Below are 21,839 nucleotides of genomic sequence, written 5' to 3'. Positions count from 1 at the left end.
GTCTTCATCCGCAAAGGGTGTGTGGACAGACAGTATAAAAAGTCCACCACCACTGCAAATTGTTATCTACCGGCATTGGTTGTGAACTTTTCAGCTCCTAGAGATCAACCAGGTATGTTATGGGAACTCACCTGAGCTTTTTTCTGTAATAGGGGGTAGAGTTAGAAGCTTCTGCTGCTGAAATTTCTCTTGGGTGTCCACTTGGTCATCACCAGACATAAGCTGCTGGAGTAGATGGGTGTCTCTAAGGAATGAAGCCAGTTCATGGTGGACTTGATGATGACAACAAGCTTACGTTATTGAGAACTACAAACTGAAAGCTAACTGTGGGGGATGGCCCACCTGGGCTCTGCTAAGTTCATGAGATCTCAGAAACATCTATCTGGTAGCTTTGGGAAGCAGAATAGCTGTGTCTAGTCCAGCCAGATGGTGTCCTGTTCATATGGACAGTAGGGCACCAATGCTAAGCACCAGCCTTACAGAAAGACGTTGAGAATTGGGGTTTTGTGTCTATTGGAAAAATACCAGCCTCAAATCTTGGAGAAAGGCTGTCAGCCTGCAACAATGAATGCCCCCAATTCCATTGAATCAGTCGGGGCACGGAGGAGCTTGCCGGTACCAGTGGAATACAGACGATGTGGCATTCACTTTTGATCCATTTTTCAGACTTTTCATCTGCAATCATGCTGAGTGGAGGTGGATGTGGATGTGGCTGCGGCAATGGCGGCGACTCAGGCGGAACCACCATCATTTGCATTCCCTGCGGGAATTCCTGCGGCTCCATGGGCTGTTGCATGCCCTGTTGTTGTGGCATGCAGAGCTGCTGCAGTCCATGCTGTTACATGCCTTGCTCGCCCTGCTGTTATTCAGGCGGTTGCGGTGGAATAATGGCATGCCGTATCTCTTCCTCCAGAAGAAACAGCAGTTGCTGTGGCTGCTACTGAAGTTGCTGAAATCCTGGCAGTACAGATTAGGGACCTGCCTGTTCATCCAGCTGTTCCTTACCGATGCTTTTGAAGATGTAAAATGTCCTCTCCTCTCCTTTAAATAAGTCTTTCAAGGCCTTTTGTGTTGAAATAGGCCATTGTTTTTGACTACTGGTCTATATTGATGTTCCTCCTGACCTGTCTGACTGTTTCTCCTGCTGCTGCTCATCCTCCTCATCTTTCTAATTCCCCAAAATAAAATAACCTCATCAGTGCATTTTCTCTGGTTTCAGTGTATTCATTTACTTACTTACTTATTCATATATATATATATATATAATTTGTATCCTGCCTTTATTATTTTATCACACCGGCTTTCATGGCTAAGGTGGGACTAGAACTCCCCGTCTCCTGGTGATAGGCCCAAAGTTACCCAGCCAGCTTTAGTGCCCAAGGCGGGACTAGAACTCACCATTACCTGGTGATTGTCCCAAACTCACCCAGCTGGCTTTCATGCCTAAGGCAGGACTAGAACTCACAGTCTCCTAGTAATTGACCCAAAGTCATTCAGCCATCTTGGTCTTCTGCTTCTAGCTTCTAAGTTATTCCCCATAAAACATACATCCCAACAAGCTCATGAAATATTTATTGGTCAGTGGATGTTGATGGAAGTCATCATTTTTAGGAAGATGCTCTACTGCAAAAATGAGATGGTTAAGAATAATTTCTCAAAGATAGCTAAGATATGTTAAAAACAAGGGCGTGCATATTCTAGGACAGGCCTAACCAAACCTGTGAACACCAACCCTTGACCGTAAAATATCCACGTGCTTTTGATTTTCTCACTTAAGGCAAGTGTGGTTTCTGTACAACTGCATCCATTTTTATTTTGAAAAGTTTTCTTTATTGTTATCTGTAGAATTAAGAGTCCTTGATAAAAATAGCAAAATAGCATCGCTTACAATAATTTCAAACCTCTGTTAGCACATATGTGATAGTCCCCTACCTATGATCACAATCATGAGCGGAATTTCTGCTGCTAGACAATGAAGTCGTTAAATGTGTTGTGGGCGATTTTACAACCTTAGATGCCACAGTTGTTATCTACATTTCCCCCCCCCTTTGACTTTGCTTGTGGAAGTCAGCTGGGAAGGTCACAAATGGTGATCTCGTGACCTCAGGATTCCACAACCGTTTAAATACATGCCAGTTGTCAAACACCCAAATTTCGATCATGGGGACCCTATGACAGTCATAAGTTCAAGGAACAGGTTATAAGCCACTTTTTTCAAGGCTGTTGCAACTTCAGACAGTTGTTAAACAAAGGGTTGTAAGCCAAGGACCACCTGTAACAAGCACAGATGGATTCAACACCAACGTCTGATCTGTACTTCAAATCAAGGCCAGTTTTGGATGGCCAACAATGTTTCTGTGTGTGTACGCTCAAGTCAATCTAGACTTTGTAACACGTTCATGAGGTTTTCTGAGCAAACTCCTTGGATGTCGCTTGCTATTCTTCCTAAGAACTGAGCAAGCGACTTCTCAAAAGTCACCCACTTAGTTTTTGTGCCTAAAGCTGGACTAGAAATGTAGGATTCTGCCTTTAGGAAAAAGCAAATACACAGCACAAGACAGGTTTGGCAATTCAACTTGTAAGAAGATTCCAGCCCTTCTGGTAGACTACAACTAAGGATAATAATAATAAGTTGGAAGGGACCTTGGAGGTCATCTAGTCCAACCCCCTGCTCAAGCAGGAAAGCCTATACCATTTCAGACAAATGGCTGGCCAGTCTCTTCTTAAAAACTTCCAGTGTTGGAGCATTCACTGCTTCTGGAGGCAGGTTGTTCCACTGGTTAATTGTTCTAACTGTCAGGAAGTTTCTCCTTAGTTCTAGGTTGCTTCTCTCCTTGACTAGTTTCCATCCGTTGCTTCTTGTCCTGCTTTCAGGTGCTTTGGAGAATAGCTTGGCTCCCTCTTCTTTGTGGCGGCCCCTGAGATATTGGAACACTGCTATCATGTCACCCCTCACCCTTCTCTTCGTTAAACTACACACACCCAATTCCAGCAACCGTTCCCTATATGTTTTAGCCTCCAGTCCCCCGATCATCTTTGTTGCTCTTCTCTGCACTCTTTCTAGAGTCTCGACATCTTTTTTACATCGTGGTGACCAAAACTGGATGCAGTATTCCAGGCGTGGCCTTACCAAGGCCTTGTAAAGTGGTATTAGTACATCACATGATCTTGATTCTATCCCTCTGTTAATGCAGCCTAGCACTGTGATGGCTGCACTGTGCCTAGCACTGTGTTGGATGACCCAGGAGTATTCTGCAACTGCCAAAAAAGCTGATGCAGTCTTGGGCTGCATCAACAGAAGTAGAGTCTCGAGTTCACAGGAAATTATACCTCTGTCCTACCTTGCAGTGTTTAGAAAACTTGGAATACTATGTCCAATTTGGGTTACCACAGTACAAGGAGGACACTGAGGAAATGGAAAGGGTGCAAAGAAGAGCAACAAAGATGGTGTAAGGTTGAAGGCTAAATCCTGAGAATGATGAAAGGAACTGACATAGATTCATTCTACATGCACCAATGGTTGGATGAGACTCGATGGATGGAGACAAACCCAACTCAACACAAGAGTCAATATCCAATATTCCAAGCCATTAAATAACAGGGCTGTCTTCCTCCTGAAGTTGTGGGTGATTCATGACTGGAGGTCTTTATGCAAAGCCTGGACATCCGTTTATATTAGATAGTCTGTCAGGTGCAAAGAATCAGGACCACAAGATGCAGTTCAGAAGATTTATTGCTTGAACCTATATGCAAGAATCTAGTCAGCTGAAGTTCAATGCTAAATTGACACCAGATGTGATTTTTAATATAGATTTTATCTGTTATTTATTATTTTACTCTAGAATTTTAACTGGATATTCATTGAGTGTTTTTATTTGTTCCAGTCTCTGGTCTTTGACTGTAATAAACTTGAATTAAATGAAGTGACATCAGATAAGGGTCAATGGAATTCAAGAGGGGATGGATTTAGACATTTGTGGAAATGTAACAACTCTAGGCTGATTACTTTTTAAATTCTCCTTTCCTATCCAATGAGTCTATGGAAAAAAATGTGTTTCTGAACATGCTTCTGTTATTAGATGACCTCATATCTACTGGTCGTGGGATGACCCATGACAACGCATGGTTTTAGAACATGTGACATCGAACCAAACAACAATGGGGCTAGAAACGTTAATTTGAGTGGAACCTGCCAGTTCTCGTGCCTCAGTCTCACAAGTAAATTAGGGCTGGAAATAACCTCCTGGACAAATTTCCAGGCTATATTGTGTACTCTGTGATTCCGCTGGGATTATACGCAGACTATAATTGACAAGATATTTCCTTTCTTTAATCAAACGGGGTGCACCAATTGAGTCAGCAAGCACAATGACAGGGCATCATAGGTCAGATGGGAAATCAAAAACATGTTTTGTCAGGAAAACAAATCAAAGGGCTATTTTCCCCCAAATGTGTCATATCCCGTGAAGGTTCACAGAGATGATTTCTAAGCCTCCTCCCCTATTAAATAGCATTTGCACCCTGCATTTGGCTTGATCTCACCACGCTGTCTGAGCTGCCACACGTTAAAAGGTGAGTTTTTAGTGATTTTTTTGTCTTAGAACTTTCTTTAGCTTCTCCCAAAATCCTCCCAAAAAAATTAGGACTTGCCTCTACTGCTAGGAGGTTATGTACCACCCCATGGTCCAAAATTGTCCACCGGTTCCAAAAAAATAATTGTTAGTAGGAACGGATCGAGGTAGGCATTCTCCTAGAACAGTATTTCTTAATCTTGAGAACTTGAAGGTGGGTGGACTTCAGTTCCCAGAATTCCCCGTGCTTAAATTTCCCATATTAAAGTCCACAAGATTCACTGCTCTAGAATATTGCCGTCTGCCCTAGAACCTGTATAAACATCTAATTCAAAATGTGGAGATGGTTTGAAGGTCAGTTGCCTAATTTCTTACTGTGAGCTGCTCTAGATTCTAAAATTAATTTCCAAGTCTTTTCAAAAGTAAGTTCAGCAGATATGAAGGAGACTGTTCAGTAAAATGGAATTCCCTCCCTACATGAACCCACCGGGCACCTATATTGCCTATTTACAAAAAAGGTGGTCAACATATCCAACACATTTTTCTTCTATTTTCTCCACAACAACAATCCTGTAAGGTGGATTGGGCTGAAAGAGAGGGACGGGCCTAAAGCCACTCAGCTGGTGGGACTAAAGTGGGACTTGGATTCACAGCCTAGTTCGCCGATAAAGAGAACAGACTTAAAAACAATGTGCTTTCCTGTTTCTTTCCTGTTTTAAACGTATACTTTATTCCCGGGTTTATTCTGATTTTTTTTAACTCTTGTCTTTGCTTTAGATTTTTTGTAAATTATTCTTAGCAATTTTTTTTTGGCATTGCCCAGAGACTGTTTTGTGAAGACCATTTAAAAAAAAAATTAAACACGGGGGAGTGAAACTTTCCAAAAATGCTTTTATATTCCCAGATGTCGTGGTGTTGAGATTAGACAGGGGAAGATACTTACAACGTTATAAAATTAACCTTTAACGAGGGCTATCCTGTAAATATCCCAAAGGTGATTTTTTTTTCAAATGGTAAGTAGACTTTGTTTTTCCTTGAAGATGTTTTGCTTCTCATCCAAGAAGCTTCTTCAGTTCTGACTGAAGAACTGAAGTGTTCAGTCAGAACCGAAGAAGCTTCTTGGATGACAAGCAAAATGTCTTCAACGAAAAACAAAGTCCAGTTGCCTTTTGAAACAAGCACCTTTGGGACAACCCTGAGCTGGATGACTCTCCACTGACATGTGATTTTATTTAAAACACTCATCTCGGTGGTGGGGCATAGCAAAGACTCATAGGCTCATACCTTAGATGATGATTCTAATTTGGAACCTTGTTTATCTCTTATTTTCAGGAAAATTCCCTTTCCTACGGCTATAATCTCAGCAGTTGAGAACAATGCCTTGCAATAGTCCACATGAAAGCAGCAAAGAGATCACAGCAGCGCACTTGGTTTGCATCCAACCTCTAGACGAGGTCAGCTTCAGCAGTTGCATCCATCCTGAACACCATGAAATGCTGAGTCTCTCTTCTGCACTAAACCCAGGCATCTTTTTTGAGGACCCAAGTATCATGGACTGTATTCACTTTGAGGATGCCCATCCTCACAGAGAATACTATAGAAGAACACGTATCTTTGAAATGATAGAGCTGCCATTTTCTCCAAGCTCCAAGGAATCTGAATGTCCATTACACAAACATGTAAATCCGGGAACCGAGCAGTCTCAAGAAGATTCTGAGAAGACCGCCTCTCCATCTTCCTCTGAGCCAAAAAATGAAGAGAAACTTGAAAGAGCACATGATGACGATGGCGAAAATGTAGCCTCCAGTGGTAATGCCAATGATTTAAGTGCTTCTAAGGTTCCAGATGCAATGATGTACACCTATACGTTGGAATATCAATGGTCCCCCATGCTGAAATATTGCACAATGGAAGACTTGGGCTACAAATCCCTACAATTGCTGTAAGGTCAAAGCAAGAGCTTCAGTAGAGAGGTCCACAAAATCATCTGCTTCAATCCTTGCATCACTATGATGCTCCATCCTTGAGCAACGTTTCTCAACCTCACCAACTTCCCGATGTGTGGATCTCATCTCCCAGAATCCATAGCCATGGCCGTGTTGTCTGGAGAACTCTGGGAGTTGAAGTCCACACATCCATGTTGGGAAGGAGATGCCATTTCTCAGCAATGTAGAGGAGAAGTGTAACCTTTCTTAGAGCACAAGACCATTTCTAATCAATAAATATTTGTTGTGGTTCTTGATCAGAAATGTTGAGTATGTTCAATTAATTAGGCTCTCTGTAGCCTCGATATTCTACTTTGATGGAACTAAAGCTCCAGTTGAAATGGAGTAGGGCTTGAACATCAGTGATGGGTTTTCTGTCAGTACTTTTTGCAGAGAAACTTTGGCCAATCAAAATGTACCCTTCTTGGCCAACAGGTGAACATCACTGTTTCAACCAATCAGGGCTCAGCCATTGGCCAGGAACTGAGATGTGATGTGGGGCATTGACTGAGATCAAATCCCAGCTCTTCTGTGTGACACATATTTGCAAAGGAAGCTACAACATTGGACAATTGGGTTCCTGAAAAGGGAGGGAGGTCACCCCCACAGCACAAAGTGACATTTCATCTGAAAATGCTCTTGTCTCTAATCCCAGGCATTGTTTTGGATTATGGCCAAATATCCACGCAATAAATAAATAAACAAATATATCGCTGCATATTTTTTTGGATCAGGAAATGGGGTAGCCTTGGCAATAATTCCTAGCAAATCTCATTTCTGGTGACTGACTCTACAAATGTCCAACTCTTTTTCTTAAATCTTAAATCTGGATTTTTGAGCCTCCCGTTCTCATATACCTGAACCATAAATACTGTATGTACATATTAATTCTACCCTACATAATAACACAGTCAATGACTTAAGTGCTGTTTTTGACCTATTTAAAGAGAGAAAATTGAAGAGGTTCAGATGGAACGTACGAGTAGGGTGATTAGAGAAAAGGATTGTCCTTCCCTCCCAGATGTTGAAGAGGCCTTGGAGTCTTCTATGTCTTCGGGACTCTTGAGTTTCCTCATCCTCATGATTAACTCTGTAGATCCAAGTAGAAAAACTGGTCCTGTTTGATGGAAAACACAGAAGTCTCTGCTTGAACTAAAACTGCAGGTCTCATTTGATAGGTCTTCCTGCCTGAGCAGAGGATTGGACCAGAAGACTCCAAGGACCCTTCCAACTCTGCTATTCTATTATTCTGAACGTACGAAAAAGACATACATTTGACAGAGCTTCCTATATTCCTTGCCTCCCTTCTCTACCCACTAGACTAGAGCAGGGAGGCAAGGTATGTTGAATGTTGCCACCCTTCCAAGGTCGGTGAAATGAGGACCCAGATTGTTGGGGGCCATAGGCTGACTCTGTAAACTGCTCAGAAGGAGCTGTAAAGCTCTGTGAAGCAGTATATAAGTCTAAGGGCTGTTGCTACTGCTATTAAGCAAAACCAGTTTTCACCATTGAGTTTGCTTGTCAGAGGTCAACTCGGGGAGGTTGTAAATTGCAGTCACATGACTTTAGGATGCTGCAATTGTTGTAAACCCATGCCGGTTACTAAGCGCCCAAATCAAAATCGTGTGACCGTGGGGGAACATTTCGATGGTCATAAACGCAAGGACCGGTCATAAGTCATACAAGTTCTTTCAGCATCGTCGTAACTTTGAACAGTTGCTAAAATAAAAGTCGTAAGTTGAGGATCACCTGTAGTGGCAATATTGGTGAGGAAGATAGATTCCCCAAGGGAGACTATCTCTTGAGGATGTCTTGTTGAAGGACCCTCTAAAACCGGGAGCCCAGCTATGCTGTGACGCATGAAATGTTGGATGTTGCCTTTCTCCACCAGATGTTCTCTAATTTCTTTATTTCCCACAACCACCAAATTGACACAAGCACAGAACATTCATGCTTCCAAGCTTTATTATTCCCTTAAGGGAGAGTAGAATAAAAAGTAGGCTACAGAGCCCAAGCCGTTGAAGAACAAGACATGGAGTATCTTTCTACATCCCAAGAATGGTGACGCTTCTCCTGTGAGAACACCACACCACCTTTACAAACGGGCAATCAGATTTTAGGCAAGCAGGATCTCTGCACCAGAAACGAAGAAGAAGAAGATGGGAAGACGGTGGATCAGGCTTAGCTTTGAGCATCTCAGCAAGATGGACCCAACCGGACCTCTGAAAGTTGAACTTCGATTCTCCAGTCTTCTTAGCAACATTTCTTAGGAGGACAGCAAGTCTTTGTGTACTGCAGAGGTGGGGGGCATTTCATCGGCGGAGGGCAACAACACTTCATGGGGCTGGGACAGGCCATTTTGGGGGGTGAACAGCAGCTGCTACAACAGCTTCCACCACAGCTTCCACAACAGCTGCCCCCACCATACATACTGCATGATGGAGACACGTAGTAAGATTTTCCGGGAGCACAAATAATCTTGTTGGTGCTGGTTCCACAACATGGCTGGCAACAGTTACAACAGTTGCAAACCATTTTAATTCTTTCTGAAAGGCAGACAGAAAGATGAAGTTCTCTCTCATGCTTATAGACCCACATACACAAATACACAAGAATAGAGAACAAGCATCTTCATGGGTAACAGGATTAGTCTTCAATTGAGATACTCTTCCATCCACGGGACACAAATCCACACAGAAGCTACTGAGAATAATCAAAACATTTTCTAATTTCTGTCGAAACAAATCAACACAAGGCAATAGGTTTGCATCAGAATATCCTTGCAAATATATAACCATAATTTCTGGCAGGGAAGATATTGTGAGATGCAAGACATGTAAACACCATTCCTTTTTTTTAAAAAAAATACCCAAAATAGGACTATCCTTCATGAGAGAAAGCAGATTTGATCTCTGTGGCTTACCATTTTTTCCGAGTGTCCAACTCGCATCCGTCAATATTCCACTGGACGACTTTAAAGACAATGATCGTATTAGATCAGTTCCAAAGCTTGTTGCTTGATGAATGATCTAATGCTACTGTATCTTGGTAGGTTCACTAGTAGATCAGAAGCAACATGGAGCTTCTCTGGTCACATTATTACAGTTAATTATTTGAATCACCCACATGTTTTAATAAGCAATCTTATCAATTCCATCGCTTCCAAATCCCAACCTGAAGACATAAAGACTCCAACTTACCCCGGTCACAAACAGAAGACAAATGAAGATCAAGTCAAATTGGTTGTATGGAGAACTCGGGGCTAAGCACAGCTGTTTTATATGGTTCTGGATAATTCTAGCCCAGGAAATGAGACATTAATAGAGAATGGAGAATTCCTTCTTTGCCAATCAAGAAACGTTTTGTCTGTTTATTGTCTTCGGGCTGGAAATCGTTGATGTGATTTTCAGATCCACATTTTTTTAGAGCTGCAACAGCTAAAGCTGGAATGATGACAGCTGCTCTGCAGATAAGGATCCAGAAAATCCAGTCTTAGTGCTGGAAGACAGAACCTAGAAGAACATATATATTTTTTTAGGATATTGGAATGCAAACATCAGGACAACAAGGTTCAAGGAATTCGCTTTATGAGGCAATGCAATCAGCTCAAGGAGAGCAATTGTTTCTTTATTTCTGGATTTATTCAATTTCTATATCTGCCCAAGTTGAACCGAATGATTCTGGACAGCTTGGAATTATCATTTTTAGCACCTCAATTGATCCAGGTCAGCTGCCAAGAGATACTGCTATGATTTACAAATCTCCTCATTTTCCTCAATTAAATATATAATAATAAATGGCAATTGCAAAGAAAAAGTTCCTCCTTCCCTCCGTCCTTCCTTCCCTCGCCTTCCCTCCCCTCCCCTTCCCCTCCCTCCTTCCCTCCCTCCCTCCCTCCCTTCCTTCCTTCCTTCCTTCCTTCCTTCCTTCCTTCCTTCCTTCCTTCCTTCCTTCCTTGTAATCCCGACAGGAAGCCAAAACCATGAATTCTAACACCGCCTTTATTGTAACAGAATCTTGCAAGTCCAAAAATATTTCTCCCCGCCCTTGCCTTTATTTTCCAGAGAATTAGAGAGAGGGTCCCTTCTGAGTCACATTCCCCACCTCCTTCCCTTCTGCGGGTTGCGATATCTCTTTGACCATTGGCCTGACTGCAGCTTTTCCCCTGTCTCCCAAGGCCATTCTCACAACCCACTACATAAACCACGGGCCCATTTTTCTGAGCAAACATTAGGGGACGGTGGCCCATTCTCATGTTCAGAAATCAGATGTTCCCAGAAAAAAGTTGTTATCTCCACCATGATTCCATTTCAAGCAACTGGGATAGGGGTTATGGGGTGTAAGTGGGAATCTTTTTCACCTTAAATGCTTGCAATTAATTACCCGGCTTAATGACTGTGATTCAACCAGTTCTCTCACTCCCTGAGGTTATCTGTCACCAGTTGGTAGCTGGTTCCTTAGCTCTCATTTGCCAATGGTTGCCTACAGGGCATCATGTGGTACCTACCTAGAGTAAGCCAGGAGGCAAATATGAGCTTTGTTTGATCCATCAACATTCTTTAAAAAGCCACCTCATTTCCGGAGACTAGCAAACCACAACTATATAAAGTTTCCAGCATTCCATTTGTTTCTTCCTATTTTTTTTTATCCTGATCTGCGAGAAGCAGAGTATCTCACCTAGTTTTTCCTGGAGAACTTTTTTTCCCCTGTTGACATTTTTATAACTTGGAATTATTCTGGGATATCCATGAGAAGTAAATCCAGAAACTGGCTTGTGGAACTTCTTGATGCATGATATATCCATGAGCACTAAATCAAGATCTTTTAAAAGAAGGAGAGGAGGAGGAGGAGAAGGAGAGAGAAACGGACTAGTTCTGAGAGAATGGAAGGTCTGTTTAACAAGACTGAACAAATATTTGCATCCGAATTTTTCCCCCTTCCTATTTAAGCAGGAAAAGGATAATGAAAACACTGTAGGAAAAAAATGTGAGAAGCTCAATGTACATTGTGTTTACATCAAAATACTTCTTTTGTCTTTTAACTTAAATATGAAAAATTGTAGTTGGCACATACCCTTGAAAACTTCAGGGAATTTTTTTCTTTTTTAAATTATATCGTGCACTTGTCCCTCCTTGCTAGGGAATGCTAAAACCTTTTCACATTTAGAGTCTTGAAGAAGGATACATGACTTAGGGATTCTACCAAGGTAGACCCTGATGCTTGTGACACAAAGGACTTTGTCTACCCAGTAATTAGACTAAGGACACATGACTTAAAGCTGGATCCTGGTGCCTGAGGTCACACCTACAAGCTCCACTGGCAAGCATGCCTTGAACAACCTCACTTCCATCTTAGATAGCTTTCAAAGGAGCTTAGAGAAATTAATGGAGAATAAGGCTTTTTATAGCCATTCATTAAGACCAAGATCAGTTGATGGACTTGTAGACTTTCCACCAATTCCTAGTTGGACGTTGTGGAACAGAAGACTGATTTAGATAAGCCTCTGAGTTGATCTTGTTGTTAGTAGTAATAGTGCTAGTAGTCTATTAAGGCTCCATTCTTCATTCTTTCCATCTCATCCCTATTTTACACTTTATTAAAGGTAAAGGTAAAGGTTCCCCCGCATGTGCGTGCTAGTCGTTTCCAACTCTAGGGGCCGGTGCTCATCTCCATTTCCAAGCTGAAGACCCAGCGCTTGTCTGAGGACGTCTCCGTGGTCATGTGGCCGGCATGACTAAACACCAAAGGTGCACGGAACGCTGTTACCTTCCCACCGGAGTGGTCCCTATTTTTCTACTTGCACTTTTACGTGCTTTCGAACTGCTAGGTTGGCAGAAGCTGGGATGAGTAACAGGCGCTCACTCTGTTACACTTTATTAGGTTAAGCTAAAAAATAGCTATTAGTCTAAGGTCAACCAGCAGCTGAGTAGAACTTACATTCGGCTGTCTCAGTCTTAAGCCAGCATCCAATCATCATACCCATTCTAGTTTAAGGAGTTTCATGAATGAAAAACCCAGATGGTCGGTAGAAATTTTTCTGGGCCGTAGAGTATAGATAGCTCTTGAAAAACATCTATTGAGATTGCCGGAGAAATATCAAATGGACAATTAAACACACCCTCTCCAAATTTAGGGTCTTTTCTTCTCCAATGGGGTTGCCCAATTTACGTATCTTTGAAGTTTTGTAAGATGACCCAGCCCACTGAAGTCACTGTCACTATCAGATGATCAAAGCAAAAGGTAGATACTCTAATCAGAAGGTCTTTGTTGTACAGCTAATTATAACTCAGCTGCAGGCAGTTTTCAGTAGCTTCGGGCTATTCTCTTACATTATTTATCTTGGCTTTTTTTCCATTGGAATCCAGAGAGCAGATGGTTGGTAAGCTTAGTCACCTCTTTGGATATGCAAAGCATTCGGTTTGCCAAGGCACGAGAAAACACTTAAAATGACAAATCGAGACAACCACTAACAACTGGGTGACGGGATATTTTCTCCTTTTACCGAGAAGGGATCCAGCCAGTCACAAGGGATCTTTCCAACTATTATAAAACCGTCTTGTCATCATTCCTTGCTATCTTTACTGAAGAATTAGAAGAGAAGGACCCTTCGGTAAGTAATATATCTTGGAAACCCAAGGTGTTTTTTTTAATTTATTACCATCCTTCTCTTTATTGGAACATACAAGTTGTAAATTACCTTGATGGGTGTATAAGGCAGTCGTCCTGATGGCTACAATTGGCTTTCAACTTTCCAATGAGACCAGGTTGTGCTGAGAAGGAAAGATTTCGGAAGATAAGACTTTTGATTAAGGGATCAGTAGCAAGATCCATCCATCTGAGCCAACTCTTGATTTGTCCAATTATCTCACAGTTCTTAGGAGGCTAACCTAGGAATGACGGACAGATCAGAACCTACAATATCCTTGATCGCTATATAGTTTTGCGAGTAGTGAAAATGGCAGATAAATTCAGAAAAGCTCCAAGATTGGCTAAAACACATTAAGGGGAATAAGTAGGAACAAATGTGATCAATGTTACTACTCTATCATTGTCCTTCCTTCCCTCCTTCCTTCCTTCCTTCCTTCCTTCCTTCCTTATTTTTGTATTTTATATATGAGTCAAAAATATCAGTACTATATTGCAGCATCTGTGTGGTTAAGATTTGTTGAAGTTGCCATTCCTTTTGAGCCCCCAATGGCTCATATTGATTGCTGTGGGGTGTCTGGCAACCTGGACAGATACTGCGGGGTGGGGGTGGGCGGTAGGTAAGGTCTAGGATTAAAGTAAGGTAGAAAATGAACCAGAAGGAGTGAATCCTGAAACAAACTATTTTGGTCCACAGCCAGGACCTTCACACATTGGGCTAAGCTATGGTTTGTTCATCCATGATTCTGTGAATAAATCACAATTGAGTAAAATCACAACATGCTGTTCTACATGCCACAGTTTACAAGACATAGCTTCAGCCAAACAAAGCACAATAAGCCTTAATGTGTTGTATCACCAAGTCATAATTTTAGTGCCTCTTAACTAACTCCCAAGTAATGTTGAGACACGTTCTTCACAGGAAATGCTCTAGAAAAAGATTACAAAAAAAAGTTCTAGTCAGTCACCAATTTAATTCATCAATTGTGTTTTTAAATCTAAAATAGTTTTATCCTTGTGTTCCTAGCATGTGTATATTTTACAGGTCTAATCCAAAGTCTCAAGAAATGTATACAACAGAATGTGGTGGTGGAGAAGATTCATACAATAATTATATGAGATCTGTAAGTTGGGAACCGTCTAGCTACTCAGTGAGATGGAGGGCTGAAATGGAATGCTGTGATACACCTCCACCATCACGCTGTCCTCCTGTGCAGAGTTATTGTCCCCCAAGACAAAAATATTGTCCTCCAGCTCAAAAATGCTGCCCAACCAAACAGAAATATCCTTTAGTCCAAAACTACTGTCCCCCTGTCCAACGGTGTTGTCCTCCAGTACAGAAGTACCGTCCTCCTGTCAAATCCTGTTGTCCTCCAGTGCAAAAGTGTCGTCCACCTGCCCAGTGGTGTCCTCCAGTGCAGAAGTGCCATCCACCTGTATGTTGTCGTCCTCCAGTACAGAAGTACTGTCGGCCTGTCCAACGGTGCTGTCCACCTCAGCAAAAATATTGTCCACCAGCCCAGTCCTACTGTCCACCAGTCCAACCCTGCTATCCACCTCAGCAAAAATATTGTCCACCAGCCCAGTCCTACTGTCCACCAGCCCAACCATGCTATCCACCTCAACAAAAGTATTGTCCACCAGCCCAGTCCTACTGTCCACCAGTCCAACCCTGCTATCCACCTCAACAAAAATATTGTCCGCCAGCCCAGTCCTACTGTCCACCAGCCCAACCGTGCTATCCACCTCAACAAAAATATTGTCCACCAGCCCAGTCCTACTGTCCACCAGCCCAACCGTGCTATCCACCTCAACAAAAACATTGTCCACCAGCCCAGTCATGCTGTCCACCACAACGTGAGATCTGCCAGGTCAAAGAGGTTTGCAAAGCACCTCCCCATCTTCTGAAGAAATAGCTGCCGAGTTGTGCTGAATATGAACATCACAATCTCGCTCGAAATGTTGTGTTGCTATTCATTTGCTACCTGATATGCTTGTAATTACTTATCCTGGACATTTTGACAATCAAATTTGTATGTAAAAAATACATATGTAACACCATAGAACTTATTAAAGCATTCATCACTCCCAGAATTCTTCCTTTTTCCTTTTTTTCCCCCTTTTCTTCTTCTTCTTCTTCTTCTTCTTCTTCTTCTTCTTCTTCTTCTTCTTCTTCTTCTTCTTCTTCTTCTTCTTCTTCTTCTTCTTCTTCTTCTTCTTCTTCTTTTTTTTAAAGCATCTATTTTTCCTGACCTAACAATTGTCTGAAGTTTTCTAGGAATGTCCTCATGAGATAGAACAAAGATAATGTGAACCTGATAATCCAGATAAATTTGAGGGGGAGGGAGAAAGGACAAGTGACAAAACAAGTATTGTGCCATCCCTTTTTTATGGGTGTCATGGCATGAAATAAGAAGAGGTTCATTAGTTAAATTTAAATGTTCTTCTCCTATTGTTATAATTCTTCTGGCTCCCTCTAGTGTCCAACAGTGGAAGCCTCATCCTATCATGTTTTTTTTTTAAGAATTCAAGAGCAGTTTTCCACAGGGAAGGATTCTCACAATTAGTTTCAAAATCTTATTTCAAACCCATCTGGATCCTTAATCTGTTTGTAACTTTCCAAAATCCACATTCCAGTTAGTCTTTAGCTTTTATTTCAAAAAATAAATAAATCTTTAAACTTGTATTTAAAACTTATTTTGTTAAGGAATGAAGGAAAACCCCTCCAAACTATAAAACATGTCACTCTGCTCCTCTTTAGCTGTAAATTAGTTACATCCAAAAATGATTCAGAAATAAGGCTCAGCTAATGTTAGGTCTATCAAGGCTACATTATAGGCAATCAACTTGGTGGAAAAAAATCCCTCAACCACTCAGCTCACAAGCCAACTGCAAAAAAAACCCAAGTTCTGCAATCTACTTCCATCCGGCAACATCCAATCTCTGTTGCTACATCCAGAAAGAAGATCAGAACATTGTATTTGACACTAAACAAATCCTCATTTTTGCATTTCTGCGGTGACCTCCTAAAATTTCTTTTTTCCCCAACCTGACCATCCTGAGATTCCTCCTAACCCCTTCCATTTCCTCCTTCCTTTGGGTTGATGGCATCATTCTGGCTTTGCTTGGGAACCTTGGAAGCAGAGCAGAAAGGTCCCATTTCTAAGGGGAACTGCAACATGCCAAAGGGACTTCATGTGGATGAATCTGATGTCATTGTGACCACACACTAAAGCATGGGAACTCTCTGCCTCTTACTCTCTGCCATTTACTGAAGATGGCTTTGATGCCATCATGTTCTTGAGAACATTCTCAAGAATGTATGAGGGATACATCTTGTGCAGCTGATAATTTCTGGACTGCTCAGCTCTGCCACATGCTTGGCATGCCCTCCTTCAAGTGATTCACCAGCCAGCAGAAGAGAAATCATCCTGTATTGCCAAGGAGTCAGCTTAGGAACGCTGTGTGGTAGCCCACCAGAATTTTAGCCAGTGGACAGCAAGACAAATTTTGAGTTTAGTTCCAGATATTTCAAGACGAGTATCATTTACAATGCAGCAAAATGCTACTTTGAAGTTCAGCCCGTTATTACATCTTACATAATTGTTGTTCAGTCACTACGTTGTGTCCTACTCTTTGTGAACCCATAGACCACAGCACACCAGCCCTCCCAGTCCTCCACTGTCTCCATGAGTCTGCCTAAATTCACTTCCACATCTTGCATCGGGGTGCCAAAATAGCTACAAAGAGACATTTGGTACCCAGGCTATCACAACTGAGGTTCCTTTGCTGGGTTATACTGGCAGACTTTGTGTTTTGCAGGCGAGCTCATGTTGTAGACTGGCTTTTTTTTTTAACAACCCAGACAACAATAGACTCCACATTTTTAGAAGACCATTAACATTAACAATTGCAGTTAATAACATTCTAGTCATTGTGCACGGGGTGCCATAAATTATTTTGCATAAGAGTCTGGCGTGCAGCTGATGCAATTGATCCCAATGGGGGCGTTGATTGATCATGGCGTCTTCCTTGATTCCTCTGAGCTGTCATCCAATCATCTTCTGTTTGTGGACCCATTGGAATTCTGTCGTCTATCTTCTGAACGCGGGAAAATACTTTGTCATCTACATCACCGATCCAGTAGTGACTGCTAATTGCATGTATCTCCATCCATTGAACCATAGTTAAGTAATGGATCAGGTGTTAAAGTCTCTCAGATCCATGGTTTTGGACCTGCCTACCATTCCCAAGACATTGTATCATCTATATATGAGTACTGAAGCCATATATAAGAACTTCTGTTTCTTAAGTACTTCATTCATGAACATTTGCTTCCTTCATTGATAAGGTAAGTCTGTCTCTACGTCTTTTATCTGTTTATCAAAGTAGATTGTCTAGAGGGTTAGGTGTTCTCCTAGATATGTTGGGAGCAGCACACATGATTCCTTACAATTACCCACACTTAGTGGATCTTATGGAGAACTGTGGTCCAAAATATTTGGAGGGCACCAAATTGCCTTCTTATAGTTGACACATGGCCACAAACAGTGTCAGGGAGAAAGACCACGGAACAAGAAAAGAAATATGGAAGCCCCTTTCAACTTTCTGAAGGTTATGACAGATGAGAGAACAATTTTTGTTTTCTCTTGCTTTAGAGAATAGAAAGACCCACCCCATTGAGTTCAGCTACAAAAGAAGGATGATATAATTTATAAGAAAAATCATTCCTGGACAGGTTGAAAATCAGAGATGGAACAAAAAGCAAGCTAGGTGCGTGTACCAAGTACGAAGTTAAGTGCCCAGTGCCCTACAATATTTTAAAGGGTTTAAAAATTACATGTTTTATTAAAGTTCAGCTGAAGGCTTATGCGAATGTGTGAGTTAAAAGTGTGTACACAAACATGCACGTTATGATAATGGATCAATAAATAGTTCTCCAAGTATTTTAGTATTATTCTGGAATATTGGAACATTTAATAACTCTCCGCGGCCTTATTACATCAGTTCTTTTCTCCTCGATCAGATGGACCCACCTAGTCTATTATAATGTAAATTTGTTCTGTCATAATTTTCAATTCGAAAATCACATTCACGCATTCTATTTTTTGGGGGGTGGGGGTGGGGGTGTCATTCTGATTTCAGTGTATTTTGCTCCTAGGCTTTCAGTTCCACCCACCATGCCAGAAGAAAGAATCTATTCTTCTGGACGAGAAGCCTACTTCAACTTGAACTCAACATGGTACGACCCAGCGGGATCCTGGTTAGATACTCGTCGTAAACCCTTCCGTTATGTTGATAACACCGCCTGTGTGACGTGTTGCAATCCCAGGAGCAATGTACCCCGAAGAGGTGGCCACAACTACCGGTGCTACTGCTACCGCCCGTGCACTTGTACACCAGGAGGAAACCCACGAGTTAGATGTTGTGTTCACAACCCTTCAGGAGGACCCCGAGATTATTGGGGGCGCCCAATTGGAGATGCCTGCGATGGGTGCACTGGGGGGCACTATTCTCATGCGTGCTCAGATCGTGGGTCATGTTGTGGATCTGGAGGAGGGACCGTGGCTTGTGCTCAACCATGTGCTACCTCCGGAGGAGTGTGCGCTGAACCAGGGTGCAGACCTGCGGGGAGAGGTGTATGCGCAGAACCTTGCGTAACATCTGGAAGGTGTGGTAGTGGAAGAGGAGTGTGTGCCGAACCAGGCTGCAGCCCTGCCAGGAGAAGTGTATGCGCAGAACCTTGCATAATGTCTTCTGGAGGATATGGAACAGGAGTATGTGCTGAACCAGCATGTTCAGCTTCAGGATACGGTGGCAGAAGGAGAGGGGTGTGCTTTGAGCCATGCGCAGGAACATCAAGTGGATGTTGAATCTTCTTTTGCTTTTGCTTTTGTAAAAGGAAAGCTTCTTTTTCTTCTTACCATGTGTAATATACGGCTTTCCAGAACAAGGAAAGATTGAGACTCTACCAAATTCCAAAGTCTGTTCCCACTGAAATATCACCATTCTGGATAGCTTGTGTTAAGTTTTAATGTTCCTCTTAAAGCTGTTAATAAAATTTATACATTAAAAAATAATTCTAGACTTCTCCTAGGACAAATTCATTTATTTATTTACTAGTTTATTTCCTTTTTACTTATTTATGAGAATTTATATGGCCTCCCACTCACTCTCAGCGACTCTGATTGAATCATTCAAAAAAAATATACTTCCATGCTGTAACCATATCTAGTGTCATGCATAATGTGGCCACAAGAGGGCACTAGACCTAACTGCATTTGGATAGATCCACAAAATACTGTCTATCTAACGAACATCTAACATCTGGATTAATTTTGGGTTCACTTAGGATCTGGTCAGGAAAAGCTACTGCAATTGTAGATAGCTCCAGCTGACATTACGTCTGTTTTTATACTTCTGTTGTGCAAAAGTTCTGCTCCATGTCAACCTTTCACGTTCTTAACGTTGGGCATCTTTTTCTGAAACAAAGCTTTAGAGAAAAGAGAATTCCATTGAGCTTCTAGGTCTTCAGCTCCAGATACCTCTCATTAGACAATTATTTTAAGTGGGTTATTGGTTTCTATTTTTTTTTATCAAACACACTTCCACTTTTCACTGTGAAAATTTAACTTACTCTGAATACAGATGAAGCAGTGTAAAACATCCAAGGTCCCTTTTTAAACCATAAAGGAATGCCATCAATAAAAGCATCAGAAACCAAAAATCTATTAAAAGACTAAGGTGTCCTGTTCATTCATAGGATAAGTCTGCTCTCTTCTGGCTGCAGAAGTTATAACATGGCTCCAAATATTGTCTATTATCCAAAATATATATTCTAGTAGCGGATTCTTCCTGTCTCAATATATGCCAGAATAGTCACTAAAAATAAAACTAGATCCCTAGGACTCTCCAATTTAATGTCTTTAAATTTAAGTGGAATTAAATCCACTCTATTTCTATGTGGTGGAGAATTACATTCCCTGCTATTTTTCCTGGATGCTAGTTTCTTGAGGACTAGGGACTTTTGACTGTCACAGGGGTAAGAAAGATGTCTCTTTTTCCATCCAATTGTTCTCACAAGATTTTGAGAGACCTTTCTGCAGCGAGGAAAGAAATAGTCACAATTCCTCACACCAAACAATGGCACCCGATCCTTCTCATTAAATGCTACAGTTTTCTGAGACGGCAGCTCCAAATATTTATTGTCAACAACAAGACACCCTCCTAAAAATGTGATCCGTCTCAAACTATGCATAGAAGTATTGAACTTCTGATGTGTAAGTTACATAGTGTGCAACACTTTGCATAACGAATTAGGATTTAAATTCCTACATATATAATTGTAGGTTACTGTGCATATGTTGTCTAAGTATACTATTACTAAGTTTCCCGCGGCTCAAAATCATCTATTAAGCTTTGCTAAAGACTACTTGAGTAAACCTACTCAAATAGTAACTCAGATGAGGTTTTCAATTCTCAGTTCGTCCTACAACTCTCAGATCCTTTGCAATCTCTAAGGATGGCTCATATTTTATGATGGTTTGACAACTGACTCATATTTTGACAACCGACTCATATTTTATGATGGTTTGACAACCGACTCACGTTTGTGGGGTCACGTGATTCCCTTTTGCGAACTTCCAACTGGTGAAGTCGATGGGGAAGCCAGATTCCCTTAACAACCGTGTTACCAATTTAATCATCGCAGTGATTCACTTAAGAACTGTGACAAGAAAGGTTGTAAAATGGGCCAAAGCTCCCTTAACCACTGTCTCGTTTAGCAACAGAAATTGGGGGCTGAATTTCGGTCGTAAGTCAACAACTCTCCATACGGGAATCCTGAGACAGAACGAGAACGAGATTTCTCCATATCGCCATTTTGTTTCAGATTCCAGAAACGTTGCAACTCATTTCAACTTTTTTTTTTAACTAGCAAAACAGAAATCTTAACATTTGAAAGTGAAGACTGTTGGCTTCTGCCTTCTTAAATATATTTGCTTGCATTTTCTGGAACCCAAACATCAGAAAATTACCACCGGATCTCCTTCTGTCCTTTATCAGTGAGCATACAAGAGGGGATTCGGATTTACTCAGTGTTGCCTGAATTTTGATAAGCCACTAAATTGATTCCTTCCAATGCAACTTCCTGAATTCCTTTCATCTTATTCCGAAGCAAGAATGAAAACACGTCAAGTTTTCTCACATCCAGTTTGGTTACCAGCCTCCTACACAGCTACAGTAGATTGTACCTTATCCCGTGGCAGACTTGTCACCCAGCCCGTTTGAAACCAACCTTGAGCCTGCCAACTGAATCTTGCCGTTTATAATATGCAAGGAATGTTTTACCTATTCACCACTGCCTGCCCAGATTCCAAAGCCCATGGATGCATTTTTATAGCCATAACAGTGGAGACAAATAAGGAAGATCCCTATCTCTATCCTTAGCCAAATGAACAAATCCTACATTCCTCAAAAGTTCGAGTAAAATTTTCATCTTTTGCTTAGGGACAAATTAAAGCTGTTGTGGGCTCCCCAAGGGAAAAATATACATATATATATATATTTGCAATGAGTTTAATCCCAGATTTACATCATACAGGATTAAAACATACCAAGTTTCAAGCAAGCGTTTTCT

The 21,839-nt window shown here is 41.5% G+C and overlaps 2 protein-coding genes across 2 annotated transcripts; both read left to right on the top strand.

Annotated features, from left to right (window-relative positions):
- Nucleotides 1-14,370: 14,370 nt before the first annotated feature.
- On the top strand, nucleotides 14,371-15,117 carry LOC308675117 (uncharacterized protein; the record flags this gene model as incomplete). Its single annotated transcript, XM_081340118.1, has 1 exon — nucleotides 14,371-15,117. The coding sequence occupies one exon, from the start codon at nucleotides 14,371-14,373 to the stop codon at nucleotides 15,115-15,117; it is 747 nt and encodes a 248-aa protein (XP_081196244.1).
- A 3,264-nt stretch (nucleotides 15,118-18,381) lies between these two features.
- On the top strand, nucleotides 18,382-19,074 carry LOC308675116 (uncharacterized protein; the record flags this gene model as incomplete). Its single annotated transcript, XM_081340117.1, has 1 exon — nucleotides 18,382-19,074. One exon carries the CDS (start codon nucleotides 18,382-18,384, stop codon nucleotides 19,072-19,074), a length of 693 nt encoding a protein of 230 aa, XP_081196243.1.
- Between the last annotated feature and the right edge of the window lie 2,765 nt (nucleotides 19,075-21,839).

The sequence above is a fragment of the Vipera berus genome, assembly GCF_964194415.1.
Source record: "Vipera berus genome assembly, chromosome: 16".
Classification (NCBI taxonomy): Eukaryota; Metazoa; Chordata; class Lepidosauria; order Squamata; family Viperidae; genus Vipera; species Vipera berus.
Note: the sequence above shows the minus strand (reverse complement) of the source record. Positions and strands in the feature narration are given on the sequence as shown.